Source organism: Pinus tabuliformis, chromosome 4_2, assembly GCF_031772625.1.
Source record: "Pinus tabuliformis cultivar Carrire ecotype Pingquan chromosome 4_2, CPIR1, whole genome shotgun sequence".
Lineage (NCBI taxonomy): Eukaryota > Viridiplantae > Streptophyta > Pinopsida > Pinales > Pinaceae > Pinus > Pinus tabuliformis.
The window spans coordinates 1,125,365,522-1,125,381,665 of NC_142304.1; the positions used below are offsets into that span (position 1 = coordinate 1,125,365,522).

The 16,144-nt window shown below is 38.3% G+C and overlaps 1 protein-coding gene across 1 annotated transcript in view; it reads right to left on the reverse strand.

The window, feature by feature from the left end:
• The window catches only part of LOC149173623 (subtilisin-like protease SBT5.3), a 142,540-nt gene extending 127,878 nt beyond the window's left edge, over positions 1-14,662 (reverse strand). The window contains exons 1-3 of the mRNA XM_089426762.1: positions 14,471-14,662; positions 14,277-14,350; positions 13,907-14,183 (exon numbers count right to left, since the gene is read on the reverse strand). Coding sequence (XP_089282888.1) covers positions 13,907-14,183; positions 14,277-14,350; positions 14,471-14,662 — 543 coding nt within the window. The remainder of the gene's footprint in view (positions 1-13,906; positions 14,184-14,276; positions 14,351-14,470) is intronic.
• Positions 14,663-16,144: the final 1,482 nt, after the last annotated feature.

The following is a 16,144-nucleotide window of genomic DNA, read 5'->3' on the forward strand; positions in this document are numbered from 1 at the left end:
CTCCAATATGTGCAAGCCTTTGATGCCCTAACATGGTCTTCTCTCTAGAGACCACTAGATTTTTTGCTCCACTTTCAGGAGCCACATAACTTTTTCACCCATCAATAACAGTGCTACCTTGCAGCTTGTACAGAGTTCCAATTCGAACTCCCCACATCAATACCAGTGCTCCCCGAACCATTTTGCAGGTATCCTTCTCGAACACTGTTTTTACACCTGCATCATCCAGCTTGCTTACAGAAATCAAATTTTTGGCCAATGCAGGAATATGCAGAACACCAAGAAGTGTTCTAACCCTTCCACCTTGTAACTTCAATGTTACTTTTCCGCGACCCATGATTTTAGCCTTCCTGTCATCCCCCAAGAAGACATCACCACCATCATATTTCTCATACTCACAGAACCATTCTCTATGGGGAGTGAAGTGAAAGGATGCACTTGAGTCAATCAACCATGCCTCATGATCTACATGTGTACTTGAAGAAGCCAAGTACACATCCCCACCTTCATCTGAGGTGGTTTTCGCCTCTATAGAAGGAGCCTCATCAGATCCCTTTCCTTTGTTAGGAGCTTTAGATTTACAGTCCCTTTTAAGTGGCCTTCCTTTCCACATTTCCAGCACACCACCTTTACAAGTTTTCCTAGAGATTTAGATCTCCCTTTAGATTAGATCTCCCACTCGATGACTTATTTTTGTTTCTATTCTGAGACCGTCCTCATACAGACAAGGCATCACCATTCTGGCTCTCCATATTTTTTCGTCTCATCTCCTCCGTCAGCAAGGCTGAGACTATTTCATCAAACTGCAAGGTAGTTGCATTGCTACCTATTGCAATAACCAGACTATCCCACGAATCTGGTAGAGAACACAACAAACTGATGCACTTATCTTCATCTGAAATTTTAATATCAACGGATGCTAACTAACTTACCATAGTATTAAATGCGTTTAGATTCTTTGTCCTCAAGTTATACAGATTTTTCCGCAGGAACAGTTTATTCACCAAAGACTTAGATTGGTACAAAATCCCTAACTTGTCCCACAAATCCATCGCCGTAGCTTCCCTTGATACATTCAACAATACTGAATCTGAGACACACAATCGTATTGCACTCTTTGCCTTCTGATCCAACTTCTTCCATTCTTCATCGAACACTCCCGTTGGTTTAGTACCCAGATCTATCGTGATCCACTGATCTTTATCCACCAACAGATCCTCCATCTTGAGTTTCCATAACTCAAAACTCTAACCATTAAATTTCTTGATCTCTATCTTTCCACTACTTGCCATCTTCTTTCACCACTAGAATCAATCTCGCAGATCTCCCACTGAATAGGGTTTACCATAGGCCCAAGCGAAACCCCTCAACAACAAAGGCATCCCCTTGAATCCAAATAGCTCCGATACCAAATATGGGTTTTAACCCCGTACATAAATTACCTGCATACGAATTCTAAAACACAAAATAAAAAAATGTGAGAACATAACACATAAAACACATATACATAGGTATTTTCCCCTAGATCTCAAAACTGGGACTACCAGCTTGATTTTTCATTATTTTCCTTTCAATGTTATAATACATATTTATACATGCTGAAGCATCCAATACCATGGACCGAAAACCATCGCGTCCAATACCATGGACCAAAAACTATCGCGTTCAAGAAACATGTGTGAAAATCATGCACAAAACCATAGGTGGGTCCGCCCAACCTAACATAGGGTCAAAAACCAAAATTTTCCCCGGCGCTACCCTAGACCCCATAAGGTGGGGTTACAGGTACACCTAAAACCCCATGTGACCCCCCCCTCTAACACTCGGTTAACTATGTGGGCTAGTCGTGGAAAGAATATAACACAACCCAACATCCCTGCCAATTTGGCCTTCCCTATTTTAAAATTCCTGCAGGATTCAACAAATGAACTTGATGATTTTTCAAGAAGAATAAATTAGATTATTGAACTTAATGAAAACAGAGATGAAGTTTAACACAAATTGAAGAAATATCAGAATAATATGAAAACCCTGTTTGACAGAAGAGCCAGGGAAAGGGACTTTAAGGAAGGTGATATAGTTCTAAGATGGGATGCCAGGAGAGAAGAGAAAGAAAAGCATGGAAAATTTGACAATCTATGGTATGGACCTTTAGCAATTGCTGAAGTGAAGGGAAACAACAATTTTGTGTTGTAGAATCTCGAGGGGCTATATTCTGTTGGGTGTGGAGCATGATTATTTAGAGGTCTTTGTTTCAGCCGGATGTATACCCCAAGTAGATTGTACACCCCTCCACGCGCTCCCCCGGCGCCTTGTAAAACTATAGTAATTTCTAGTCAATCTGGGTCGTTCATTAGGCAGATGATTTGACAGTAGAATTTATGTTTAGTTTAGGGTTTTTTGCCCTAGAAGGAAACCCCTCTCTTTGTATGAGGGTATTTTATTGAGGTTGTGTATCTTATGTGTATTCTCAGAGCGAGAAACAGATAGGTGAGATTGTGAGAGAAAACATAGGATATTACAGTGGATCTACTGTAGGTTGTGTCTCCTCATTTTGCTGGATAATAGAAAGGAAGGACTGGCTATTCGAGGTGGACATAGCCCAAACTAGGTGAACCATGTATATCTGTGTCTCTCTGGTTTTATGTTTTTGTGTTTTTTCACATATTATATGTCTTGCATTTCTCTGTCATATATATAATTTTTCTAACATATTCCACTTATCCTGTAAATGGAAAGTTTCTCAAATATTACATTCAGTACTACTCAGTTGAAATAGTTTTCATTGTAAATACTTCAGTTTTCTTTTACTTTTCAAGATGTTAGTATGATTTTTTATAGCAAGAACTCCATAGCCCAAGGAGAAGGCACATGGATCTGCAGGTTCTCTGCATTCTATATGAGAAAGCAGTCCCCATATGGAGCCAATGTTGTAGCATTTTTTGGTTTTGAGAAGATAGAATATTTGAAAAAATGTTAAGTTAGGATATGGACATAACAATATTGAATTAATTTTTTTTGAAAATATCTTGATGATGATGTCCATATCAAAGAAAATGTTAGGTTAGATGTCCTAAAAAAATCAAGACAACAAGAAAATGTTAGGTTAGAAAGAAAAGAAAACAAATAAACTCTGAAAGTGAGCAAGTCTAAATGCCACTACTATTTTTTCTACAAAATAATGGTTGTGTACAGCTTGTCATAAATGTCACAACCCATGACAATCAAGTAGGTTAATCTTGACTACTTCATGCATTAAATTTGATGTTATAATCAGAGAATAAAGATCTGGCCAAACTGTTTAATCTTGGCAGATCAGTAGTTAGGTGGAGAATAATAAGGTGCTCATCAGTTTAATTTGAGCCCTTGGATGTTATAAGGTTAGAATTAGATAGTTTGCTTTTGTAAAATAAAAAGAAAGGAAAAGGGTTTGCTAGCTTAAATGCACCCATTAAGTGAAGAAAAAATGATAGGATAAGCAAAGGGTAAGTAGAAGAAAGGTTGTAGAAGTATGTTGATTGATTGGACAAAATGTACATTTATCATGTTTTACCATATGTTTCTATGTCCATGAGGCAATTACACAAAGAAAATGAAGGTCTACAAGATCAATTAATTAACTTCCCTCATCCCCATTCATCCCTACATTTACTAATTCCCCCTTCCCACCTTCCTACAGTTCATATTCATCCATTTTCCATAAAAACCATTTTCCTAAGGTCAAAATCCTTTTTGCCTAGGAAAAGTGAAAACCCTATGTTAAATCCCCTTTTACCCAAAAACCCACAAAAAGATATTTAGCCTAAGCATTTCTATATATATGTGAAAGAAAATAACTCTTAAAAGCATTATACTTAGTGTATTTTCCCTTTCCGCTCATGTTTCATATTAACTCTAACTTATAGTATTAAACCCCTAAAAGTTCCCTTTCCTGTATATTATTAACTACCTTTATTAAATAACCCGAAACCATTAGTTTTATTATAAAACTATGTATTCATAAAACATTGCATATCGGTGAGTCACAAGCTTTTCAACATGCATCCACTCTCCCCACATTGCCATATGCGATGCGCGATGGACCCAGACCCGACGCAAATATATATCATAATTCATTACCCGTTTTGCATCCACCCCCATCGCAAGTCCCAGCTAAAGCATATACCCTCTTCCATTGCGATGGGAGCCTGGACCATACGCAGTATTATCCATTTTTTATTTTCCACATCACATCCGGCCCCTATTGCATTCCTTTGCGATGGGCCTTCCTCTGCTAAATTTTGATTGCGATATGTGATGAACCCGAACCCAACGTCATCTATCTACCCAAATTCGTACTTTTTCAAGTCCGCCATACCTTCTTTTGCAAAGTATTTCTTTGTTAAATTGTTTTTATGATTTAAACGAAGAAACAACTTAAACCTTTGTTTAAACATAAAACCCCACTAAGCTTAGTTTTTAACCCATAATAAAGCCATACCACCATAATTAATTGTTGGGCCCCTCCACGCTACTCTTCCACTCCACCACCGTTTGATCATGTTTATTCAAAACCAACAACCCTCAGCAATTTCTGGTTGGCTTTCTATCTGAGCATTACCCACCCAAAAAGTGGTATTCCGCTGACCTGCCCTTGGTTACGTGTCAAGTTCAGATTTCATCAGGTGACCCCTCCCAAAATCACCCGCGCCTCATAAGCGGTGTGATGAAAACCAAAACCACCTCCCGCATAACGACAAAATTACCACTATTCACTTTGCGTCATATTTCAAAAAGAACGTTGTTTTTCCATTTAAATGCAAAAATCACCATTTTGGCTTTGTTTCGCCCATTTACACAGTGAATCCCCCATAAGCCTTTGCGGCCAATAAAACCATTGTTTTACCTTCTGATATGCTCTGGACTCCTTCCAATATCCTTTCGAGCTCAATAAAGCCACTGATGTTCTTCTCTGTCACCTATGTTTTCTTAACAATTTTTGTGTTTTGTAGGTAAAAACTCTTGTTCCAGGCTTAAAAATAAAAACCCGCATATAGTTTGAATACAAATACGAAGATATTACTGTTGAAAAACACAGTAAAAAAACCTTAAATTCACGGTAAAGGTAAAAAGGAACACAGTAAAGGTTTCTCAGCAGTGTCAAAGGATATTCACAAAGTTTAAAGAGAATCAGATGAAAGATCAAATGAAGGAATCAACCAGCATAAAGGATACAAACAATCAAGTAGCTTAAAGGGAAAAATATCAAATAACAAAGCCAGCACAACCTGAATAAAAGGGACATCATGAAGCAGTTCAATAGCTGCCCCTATCTTCTTGCATGAAGACCTTTCCTTTCCTAGAATAAATCTTAATCAGTTTTAGGATATTTTCTTAGTTTCATTATTGTATAAATAACTCTCTTCTCGAGTTGTTAAGGGTTCATTGTTCAAGGTTTATTATTCATTGTTTTTTAAGTAGTGACTGTTCATTCTACTTTGAACCTGTTTGCACCTTTGAAGGAAGCTTTTCTAGACACTTGATGTACTCAGTATTTCTGGAACCTTAATACAAAGCAGACGATTCTGGATTTGGTTTTACACAGTTTGTGTTATCTTGTAAGTTTTTCCAATTATCAATCATTATGTTTTTCTTCATATGCTTATGACTTATAGAGATATCTAGGTAGGAATAATTGTGTCTCAATGTATTCCTATAAGCTTAATTGTGTCTCAATCTATTCCTATAAGCTCCTGAAGTGATCATCTATTAAGAGAATGGATTAATGAACTGGTTGTTTAGCTAATCCCCTCTAATCAATAAATCATCAGCATCTTCTGTAAGCTTAAGTATATTGCCTTGAATATTTGGAATGTAGTTTAGAAGGTTTTCATACTTATGATTGTTCTATTTTACAGTCTGGAAAATATGATAATCATGTTATTTTTTGTCTTCTTCTCACCACTATTTGATCTATATCACTGTGTAAAGCTTTATAGTAGCCCTTTGCTAAGATATTAATATTATCCAAAGGATTAAGTATTTCAATTCTAAATATGTCTTCTTTCATTGGTCTTCCAAAACTAAAACCAAAAACCCTAAAACAATTATTTTAGATGCTCTGGCATTTGTAGCTGACCTACTACTATCTCAAAGGTACAACACAGTCTACCTCAGTGGATAAATCATTTAAAGGTAAGAATAAAGGAAAAATCAAGGGTAAAGCCGATGCCCCCAAACAGGGTCCTCCTAAGTCATTTGCTGGTGATGCTTCCCAATGAAAACCCAAGTATCCATGCCTCATCTGTGAGGAGGATCACTATACTAAGGATTGTCCCAGACAGTCTGAAGTTAGTCGTTTTCTCAAAGGGACCCCCGTTGTCCTGAAAGAGCCTTTTCCATCCCAACAAACTCAAATGGTAGACTAGTCTTAGTCATTCGCTTCATCAGGTTCACAAGTGTTCGTGACGAGTACCTCGATTAATGTGGCTACCAGGTAAAAATATTATCAAACTCCTACACTGACAGTAGGGAAAGAGAAAGAAGGTACCCCTTCTTCTTCTACCTCATCCAGTTTTGGTCCTTTCCATATAGAGTGACCTAATCGTCATTCTGCCATTCGACCACCTTCTCTAAGTCTGCTATGAAAGTCCTCGTACAATCCCAGCGCTCTCGCCACTCAACATTATAACATTTTCTACTCTTGAGGTCCTTCAAAGCTGTCCTTTTCAGGGGAAATCGTTACTATCAGCTATTAGGGGTACTGATCTAGCTGACTCTAATCTCATCTGTTTTGACCTAGAAAACCACGTTTCGCATTTACCTCATCAAATTTCCTTTCTCATTCAAGTGATCATAAATGAGAAAACCATTCATAGGACTATCATCAATGAAGGTGCTTCTACCTACATCATGTATTTCGCTCGTTGGAAGGCAATTGGTTCTCCTACTCTGAACCAGTCCCCTAACACTTTGGAAGCTTTTGATAGATGCACTTCGCGACCATTCGGTGTCCTTCCAAACCTTGCTATTACTTTGGAGGGCAAGACAATACATGTTGAAGTAGAGATCATTGACAGTAATCTTAACTACAATATTTTACTTGGACGGAGCTGGACCCATGCCATGCATGTTGTAGCCTCCTCCCTTTTCTGTGTGATTGTTTTCCCCATCAAGGGAATATAGTCACAGTTGACCAACTGTCCTTCATTTCCTCTTCCTCTTCGGATGGCAATGTTTCGTATGTCAAGCACACCGGTTCTCCTTATGAGAGTGTGGGAGCAGGACTCTTTAAAGATCCTGCCTTGATGGGAATTTTTCTGCCCCCACCTCCTCATATTGCCTCTGTCAACATTATTTTTGTCAAGTCTGATCCTTGGGTCATTCCTTCCCCGGATCTTGTTGATATGTGGGGTGAAGTTATCCCGTTAAGTCCCACCGAAATTGATTACGTGAAAACTGTTCGGCTTCGCCTTTGGTATCCTCTAATCTTCCTATTTTGAGAACATCTCTCGATGCATATTCTCAATCCCCATGGCTTGCTTCTTCGGAATATCCCAATCCCTTAGCCAAAAATTTTCTTTCTTACAAGAGTATCATGGAAGTAATGTCTCTCGAGGAAGTACCTTGGAATGACACTCATCATCATTCCTCGTTCTTGCTCGGCTTGGAGGTCATTTCTAATTGTCTCGAGGTGTTCTCTTCTCAGTTCCCGTCCCTACCACTTCAGACGCTGATCATGACTCATGAAGTTTGGTCAGAAGAGAAGATGGGTAACATTACCCAAATGATGCCAAATGATATTTCTATCAAACCTGGTGTCGTTGAAAATGTCCATATCGGGGTAACTTGTTCTCTAGAAGAGATTGGGCTATATACTCGTCTATTCCAAGAGTTCCAGGATGTTTTTGCATGGTCATATGAAGAAATTCCCAGCGTTGAACCAAGTATAGTCATGCACGAGATTCCAACTTAGACTCATTTCAAGCCTATTCGCCAACAGCTTCGCCTAGTGCACCCTAGAAAAGAAACCGCCATTAAGGGTGAAGTTGAAAAACTTTTAAAAACTGGACTTATTTATCCAATCCCTCTTACAAATTTGGTGTCGAATATCGTACCGGTGAAAAAGAAACAAGGCACTATTCGTGTTTGTGTCGATTATTGTGATCTCAATCGTGCCTATCCTAAGGATAATTACCCCACTCTCTTCATTGACTAGATCATTGATGAATGCGCTGGGAGTGAATTATTTTCCTTTATGGATTGTTTTTATGGTTACAACTAGATAAACACTGCATCGGATGATCAAGATAAGACAACATTTATCTTTTTGTGGGGGACCTTCGTGTATAAAAAACTCCCTTTTGGCCTTAAGAATGTTGGGGCCACATTTCAGAGAGTGATGTCTTATGCATACCATGACATTCGAAACATCATTCAACCTTACTTGGATGATCTCCCCACTCATTCTCGTAAATGCCATGATCACCCTGATCATCTCTGGAAAAAATTTCTCTGTTGTAGACACTACAACATTCGGTTGAATCCACATAAATGTGTCTTCTGCATAGAATCTGGACGACTCCTTGTCTTTATCGTTTCGAAAGAAGGCATTCTCCTTGATCCTCTTAAAGTCGAGGCCATAGTTAATTTACCCCCTCCATATTTATTGCATCAATTATTGAGTTTGCAAGGAAAAGCAAATTTCCTTTCTCATTTCGTACCGAACTATGCTAAGCTAGCTCCCAGGTTCACTCGGTTGCTCAAGAAAGGAACCCCATTTGTTTGGGATGAGGCTGCCCAAAAGTATTTCGATGACCTAAAAGCTATCCTCACCAATGCTCCTTTGTTGCAACCCCTGAACTATTATCACGATTACTTCCTTTATCTAGTTGTAACCTCCAGTACCATTGCTATGGTGCTAGTACAGGATGATGACAAAGTCAATGAACATGTTATTTATTACCTCAGTCACAACCTCCTCGACACCAAAATGTGTTATGCTCATGTTGGGAAGTTGGATTTTGCTGCCATACAGGCTGTTCAATTCTTTCAGCATTACATTATACTCCACACTACCACTATGATTTTGGAATGCAACCCTATAACCTACATCTTGACTCATCAATTCCTGGGGGGCAAGTATTCGAGGTGGATTGTCATCCTCCAAGAATTTGATTTGGTGTTTACTACTGCCAAATCTAAGAAATCACTTGTCCTCACTGAGTTGATTTACTCCCTTCCCTCTGCTTCTCTTCCTTCTGGTGCCAATGAGTAGCTCCTGGATGAGACTCTTTTCTTAATTAACACTCTCGACCCCTGGTACAGTGATATCATCATATATATCCATAAATCCACCTTCTGGTTTGTGTTGACTATGGATGATCACCGATTCATTTTGCATCAATCTCAACCTTACCATATCATTAGAGATACTTTATACTTCATCGGTGTCGATTCAATTCTTCGCCGCTGTCTCACTCTCGAGGAGACTGAGAGAGTCTTGAATGACTTCCATTCTGGCACATGTGGCAGTCACCTATTTAGATATGCTACTGCTCAAAAAAGCCTTCGCACTGGTTATTTTTGGCCCTCTATCTTCAAGGATTGCATCCTTGCTGTTCGCAAGTGCCATGAGTGCCCAATTTACCAACGTAATATGTTCACCCCACCAAGTCACCTATACCCCGTTATTACTGTTTGTCCTTTTTCCAAATGGGGCCTCGACTATATGACCTGTAACCCTCATTCGATTGAGGGGCATGGGTATATTGTCGTTATTGTGGACTATTTCACCAAATGGGCCAAAGAGATGCCTACATACTCTGCGGATGGTAAAAAAACAACTCAATTTCTATTCAATCATGTTATTTCTAGGTTTGGAGTGCCTTACTCCATTGTCACCCACCATGGCTCCCATTTTCAAGATTACATGATGGCTGAGCGGACTTCTACGTTGGGTCTGTGTCATGATGGCTCAACCCCATATTACTCTCAGGCCAACGACCAAGTTGAAGCTGTGAACAAAGTCTTGGTTACGATGCTTCAACGCATCATTCGAATGCACAAGTCAAATTGGCATCTCATGCTCTTTTCAGCTCTATGGTCTTACTGAACCTCAACCAAGAACACAAATGGATTCACACCATTCTAGCTAGTATACAGTCTGGAAGCAACTTTACCGATTGAGTGTGAAATTCCATCTCTCAAGTTGGCTGTCAAACTTCTCCCCGAGAGCTCACCTTAGGAAGAGAACCTCTTGTACCTAGAATGAATGGATGAGACTTACCATCTTGCTACTTTGGTCATCGAAGCACAGTAAAAGTGGGTCAAATCCCATTTTGATTAGTTTGTCTCTCCTCGAGCTTTTTTTGAGGGAGATTTGGTTCTTTTGTATTATTAGGCTAATGATAAGTTCGGGGCAAGCAAGTTCGAACCCATGTGGCATGGGCCCTACATTTTTAAACATGTGTTACAGAAAGGGGCCTATGAGCTTATTGACTATGATGGAAATCCCTTAGAAAAGCCCCAGAATGGGATTTATCTCAAAAAGTACTATTCTCGGGTCATCTTGCATGGTTATTTTTGTAAAATAGTGTGTTATTCATTTTTGTATAGTGTGATTTGGTATGTTGTTTGCAAGCAACTTTCCTGTTTATTATGTTTCTACCTGCTTTGTAGATGTCGGTGTCTCCTCACTTCGGTTTTGCTAATGGTGCTTTCCGTAGTACCCAGAATCTATCATCCGCGGCATGGGCCATCTATGACCCCTATAGTCAGTTGATTGATATGCAAGGTATTTTTCGAGTTCAAACAACTAATAACATCACTGAGTATAGCGCTATTATCGAATTGTTGTCAGAAGCTATCGCTCTTGGTATTTGCGAATTGGTTGTCAACCTTGATTCACAACTTGTTGTCATTCAACTCAACGATAAATATTCTGTCAAAAACCCTCATATATTGAGAATGTATCTACGTATTCGTCTACTGGAGAGAAATTTTGATTACATTACATATCATCATATTCTTAGACACATGAATACATTAACATATGCATTAGCTAATTATATGTTGGATAGAAATTTGCGAAACATGTAAAAACTCAAAATACAAAACATTTGTACCACAGTAAGCAAGGAAGTATAACATATCTAGATATATCGAGATCGAGAGAGAGAGAGAGAGAGAGAGAGAGAGATATGTCAATAATGTTTGTCATACATCAAAACCCCAAAAAATAATATGTGTGTTCAAATAAATTAGTGGCTCACAGGCCTAAAAAATGTGGAATGCTAGACCTATGCGCTAAACACCATGATGCTCATGATAGCATGTAACTGCTCGGACTACGCTAGTCAGCAGTCACCGGATTTGATTTGATACCCCCACTATATGCCTCTGATACTGGCATGGGACATCACCCGTCCGAGCATACTCTGGGATCCCATGGGTCAATCCCTCAAGGTTCTACACAATCTCCTCCTCATTGTCACTTCCCTCTTGACAAGGAGTGACCTCAAACTGCCGAGCAATGCACCTGGAAATCGGGGACATCCAGGCAAGGCGTTCTGGTCCAACATCTACATTTATAAAATCAAAATTTCATGAACACATATATCTCGAAAACAATAAAAAACATCAAAAAATAGAATTGTTTGTTTTTTACCTCCATCATCATAATCCTCCCACTCTGGGAGTGGCATATTTGGATCACCTCGGAAGTTGTTATCGGTGTAAGGCCAATCCTCCACTATGATTAGTTGTCGTTGTATCCACGAGAAGAAGGCAAGCTTATATGACATCTGTTGCCATTGGGTAATATTGGGCATCAACGCACTCCAACAGACCATCCGTGTGTCTCGTGGCAATGGTAGTTACACCTTAGCTAGCTGGTAGTGGAACAATGAAACCCGCTCCAAGAAGAAGGTCACTAGAACATACCCATAGCTAAACTACTTAAGGTTTCTTGCTTTAGCTTTTGAGAGCTAGCACTTCATGTTGACTTTCATAGCCTCTGCCCAGGTTAAGATAGTGGGCATCATACAGTCGATATCATACTAAAACTTTGACTTGTTGGTCTCATGTTGATGCTAGAAAACTAACATCCTATCAAAGATCCCATGTGGACCTATGGATTATGACCACACTTTCACCGAAAACCTTCGCATAGGTGGATCTTATAAAAAACCTGACCAATCACCAAATGGCGGAATAACTCAAAACCCGCCAATGAACAACAAATGCACTCTGAACACATATAGCCGGAACCCAAATAGAATAAATCCCCATTCAATTCCTATCGGGTCCGCCTTTCCACAAATATTAATGCGATTAATTCTCCAACATTAATATTAACCTTCAATCTGATGGTTGATGATTCACTCGATCAACCAACCTACTCGCCGATCCTCCACCGTCTGATCAAAGCACACTTGATCCAATGGTCAGCAGTGATATCGGACAGGATCTTCCACGACGTTTACCCGCCCTTGCAGAGTCGATAAGGATTATAAATCCTTAATCTATAAAAGTTTTGGTCCTATTTTGGAGTTAAAGTGCGAGCACTTGATGACCCGATATCCGTTGGATAACAGAGGACATCAAATCCTATGGCTAACAGTTCTTCAACTAGCACATGGGTTAAAAGTAGGGCTAACCCCCATTGTTGACTGTGACATAAAAGTTTGAAATTGAGATTGACGGCAAGGAGTGAGCGCGGGTCTCCAACCACGATTAAGAAGTTTCGTACTCTTCTACCTCTGCTATTTCTGATCACCGTCGGATCTGATAGCCAACGAACGGTCCTGATTTATTCTGAGGTTTCTTCACCAATTTAACAATTTCCGCCAAGATTTAATGCTTCTGCCAAGTTAGTCGGTCTCTAGACTATATACTCCAGTTTCTCAAAACATATCCAGGCTCTTAACTGTTCACTGTAATTACAGAGGATTTTAGCCTGCAATCTATGAAAGCAATAATTTAACAAAAGACCACGCAAAGCAAGCTTTGTACATAAACTCCTTCTTTTATAATAGTCTTTACATAATGCACAGAACATCTCGTGCTTTGATCTGTTCTGTCTTCCACTTAACTCTCTCTACACTATCTAACCTCTGTGTAACACACTCTGTCTACTCTAACACACTCAATACTGAATTACACAAAGAGATACACAATCCACACTATATTCATATTGATAACTATTTACAAAAGAAACAATCGTACTCGAGTGTTTCAGTTCCCCCCTTTCTCATCCATCCTATCTTTTCATCTGAATCTAACCTAACCTCTCACTCATTCCAAAAGATTACAATTTATACAAAATACAGATTCATGAACCCATTTAGTTCAGATCCAGAAATCTCTCATTCTTCCCTAAAGAATCTCTTCACTCCTCTCTTTCCTCAAACAAATGCTAATTTAAGCTTTCAAATCCCTCATATCCTATTTCAAACCAGATAATCTAACTTCTTGGCCTAATCTCCACACAGGGAGGATCAATTCGCCACTTATACCCTTTTTTGCTCAGATTTTGACAACAAATAATACACTCTCATACATTTAAATTAATAAAATTAACTAATCTCTTGTCTTCCAACCCTTTGTTAGCCACAACATGTGATCATACCATCACATTGCTGACGAGGTCTAAATGCTCATGCATCAGACTCCCAAAGTTGAAAGTTTTCATGACCACCTGGTCATGTGTTTCTTCTATTGATCATCCAGTATGCCAAACTTTACTTTGTAACTGGTCATCACTTTCATCCTGCTGCTCATTAAATTAAATTAACACTATCACTTCTATTCTTCATGTATTCCAAATCTTATGTTGTTGCTCTCCACCTTCCTTGTTGATACAATTTTATTTTGTTAATTTCTCTTCCTTGTTGTCCCTTTTCTTAACTGAGTTCATATTCCACACTTTCTCAACTTCCTCTTTACAATTTGTTCTTAGTTGAACTCCATTAGCATCTGTTTGCTGTACATTCTCCCTTACCATAGAAATTATGAAATTTATGTCCAATTCTTCTTCACCTCTGTTATTTACAAACTGTTGCTTGTACTCTACAACTTCCCTTTCATTATCATTAAAGATAATCTTCCCCTTTATCTTATCAAGTTCATCTAATAACTTTTCCAGTAATTTGAATCTTTCCTCATCTCTAATGAGCATATAATTTGCATATGACTCCTCTTTCCTGTATAAAACCAAATTTTTGCCACAGTTATCATATTTAAAGTTACTATGGATTTTTGTCTCCATAGATAACTTTGCCATCAAGACATTATACTGATCTTCTGCAAAATTTATAACACTGTCAATAAATTTCATTTGAGCACCTTCCTGTTCATTATAGAAGATTCCCTGTTTTGACACAAAAATGTCATTCAACAATTCAAGAATTAAATTCTCCTTAAACATATCATTATGAAGTATCCTTTCACCTTCTGTAAAACTAATTAATGTTGTTTCATATTCACTTACAACATAAACAAAATTCTGGTTTTCTAGATATTCTTCATGGTTTACAGATTCATAAAAATAATCCTCTTTAAAATCACAGAATTCCTGAACTCCTATATTTGTCAACATCATCCTATATTCCTTCACATTTTCCACACAGTCTAGATCTTCTACTGAAGATACTTCATTATGGTTATCATCACAAATTTCCATCTATTTGTCTTCAGCTTCCTTAACCATGAAAATTTCCCTGTCAATACCATCATTCTCAAAAATATTAAATACATGCTCAAAATATCCTTCTATTTCAACTATTTCTTCAAACAGTTTCACTTCTTCATCAACATGCATGAGCACATTGTCCAATTGTTGTTCATCACCTGTCAAACTTGAAAATATACACATCATGTCAGTTTCAAAAATACAAGGCTCTTCATCTGAACTCCCATTGACCAGACCTTCATGCTCATTTGAACTATTCAGATAGTTCACTAAGTTATTGAAAAATTCTTCCTCAACATCTATGATTTCCTTTTCATCAAGGAAAACTTCTAGGACTGCAACTTCTTGACTTTTCCTGACAATTTCATCATAATTTTGCATAACATCCCCTCTCCTTCACAATTTTCTACAGCACTTAGTTTATCCAAATAATACAACAATGTCTCCTTCTCTTCTATGATAAGACTTTGATCTTTCAAAGATTTCCTTGACTTAACTTCTTCAGCTGAGTTCTCTGTGTCAGCTTCGCTTCTCTTCACTTCACAACCCTACAATGCATTAGCTTCTCTCCCTCCATCCATTTTCCATTGGTTTTATATCCATGTTAATGTTCCTTCTAACATGATCCAATAAGTTTTCACTAAGAGAGGACACAACCATTTTCTCATACCTTTTAATTTTATCCACCAATCGAAGTCTTGAAAGTCTTCCTACATCTCCTTTTATGTTTTTCTTGTCTCTGCCTCTTTCACAGAGTCAAGTTCATTTGGCTGCATACCTACAACTTTAGATTCAAACAAATAATTAATCCAAAAATTATGAGATTCTCTTGCCTATGAAGATGCTACCAGCACCTTTCTCTCATGCCGATCTGTGTAGATCATCTCTTCGTCATTATCATCACTGTCTCCTTTCCAAAGGTGAGATCCTTTCTTTGTTTCACAAATGTATTCTTAACTTTTCGAAGCATTAATTTCTCAGCAAACAATTCTCTAACAAGCCACTTAACTCTTTTCCCCACATAAAATCTTGGTTTCAAATCTTCTCTGATTCCTTTCTATACCAGTTTCTTCAAATGACTGAGTTCTTCTTTCATCTCAGCCAACTCTATGTCCATTTCTTCTTTACTCATTCTTTTGAGTCCAACTGCTTTGGCGCTCTTTTTCCTCTATCTATGGCTTTCCTCTATACCCCTATTATGATTATAAATAGTCAATTCCATTTCTTCCTCTGTTGAAATTTCTTTGTTCACTCGTGGGCCACACCTAGCCCTTTCTTTCATCTATAACAAGTCTCCTTCATGCCTCACCAAAATTTTCTAAGTTTATCCTTTTGGCATTTATTGGTTCTTTCCTCGAACCTTTCATTGACTAGTAATTATACCCAGCACTCCTCTTGTTGGAATTGCTATCTTTAAGACAACTCTACCCACAATCACAATTGTGGAGCTGTCTCAACAACTTCTATGCAACC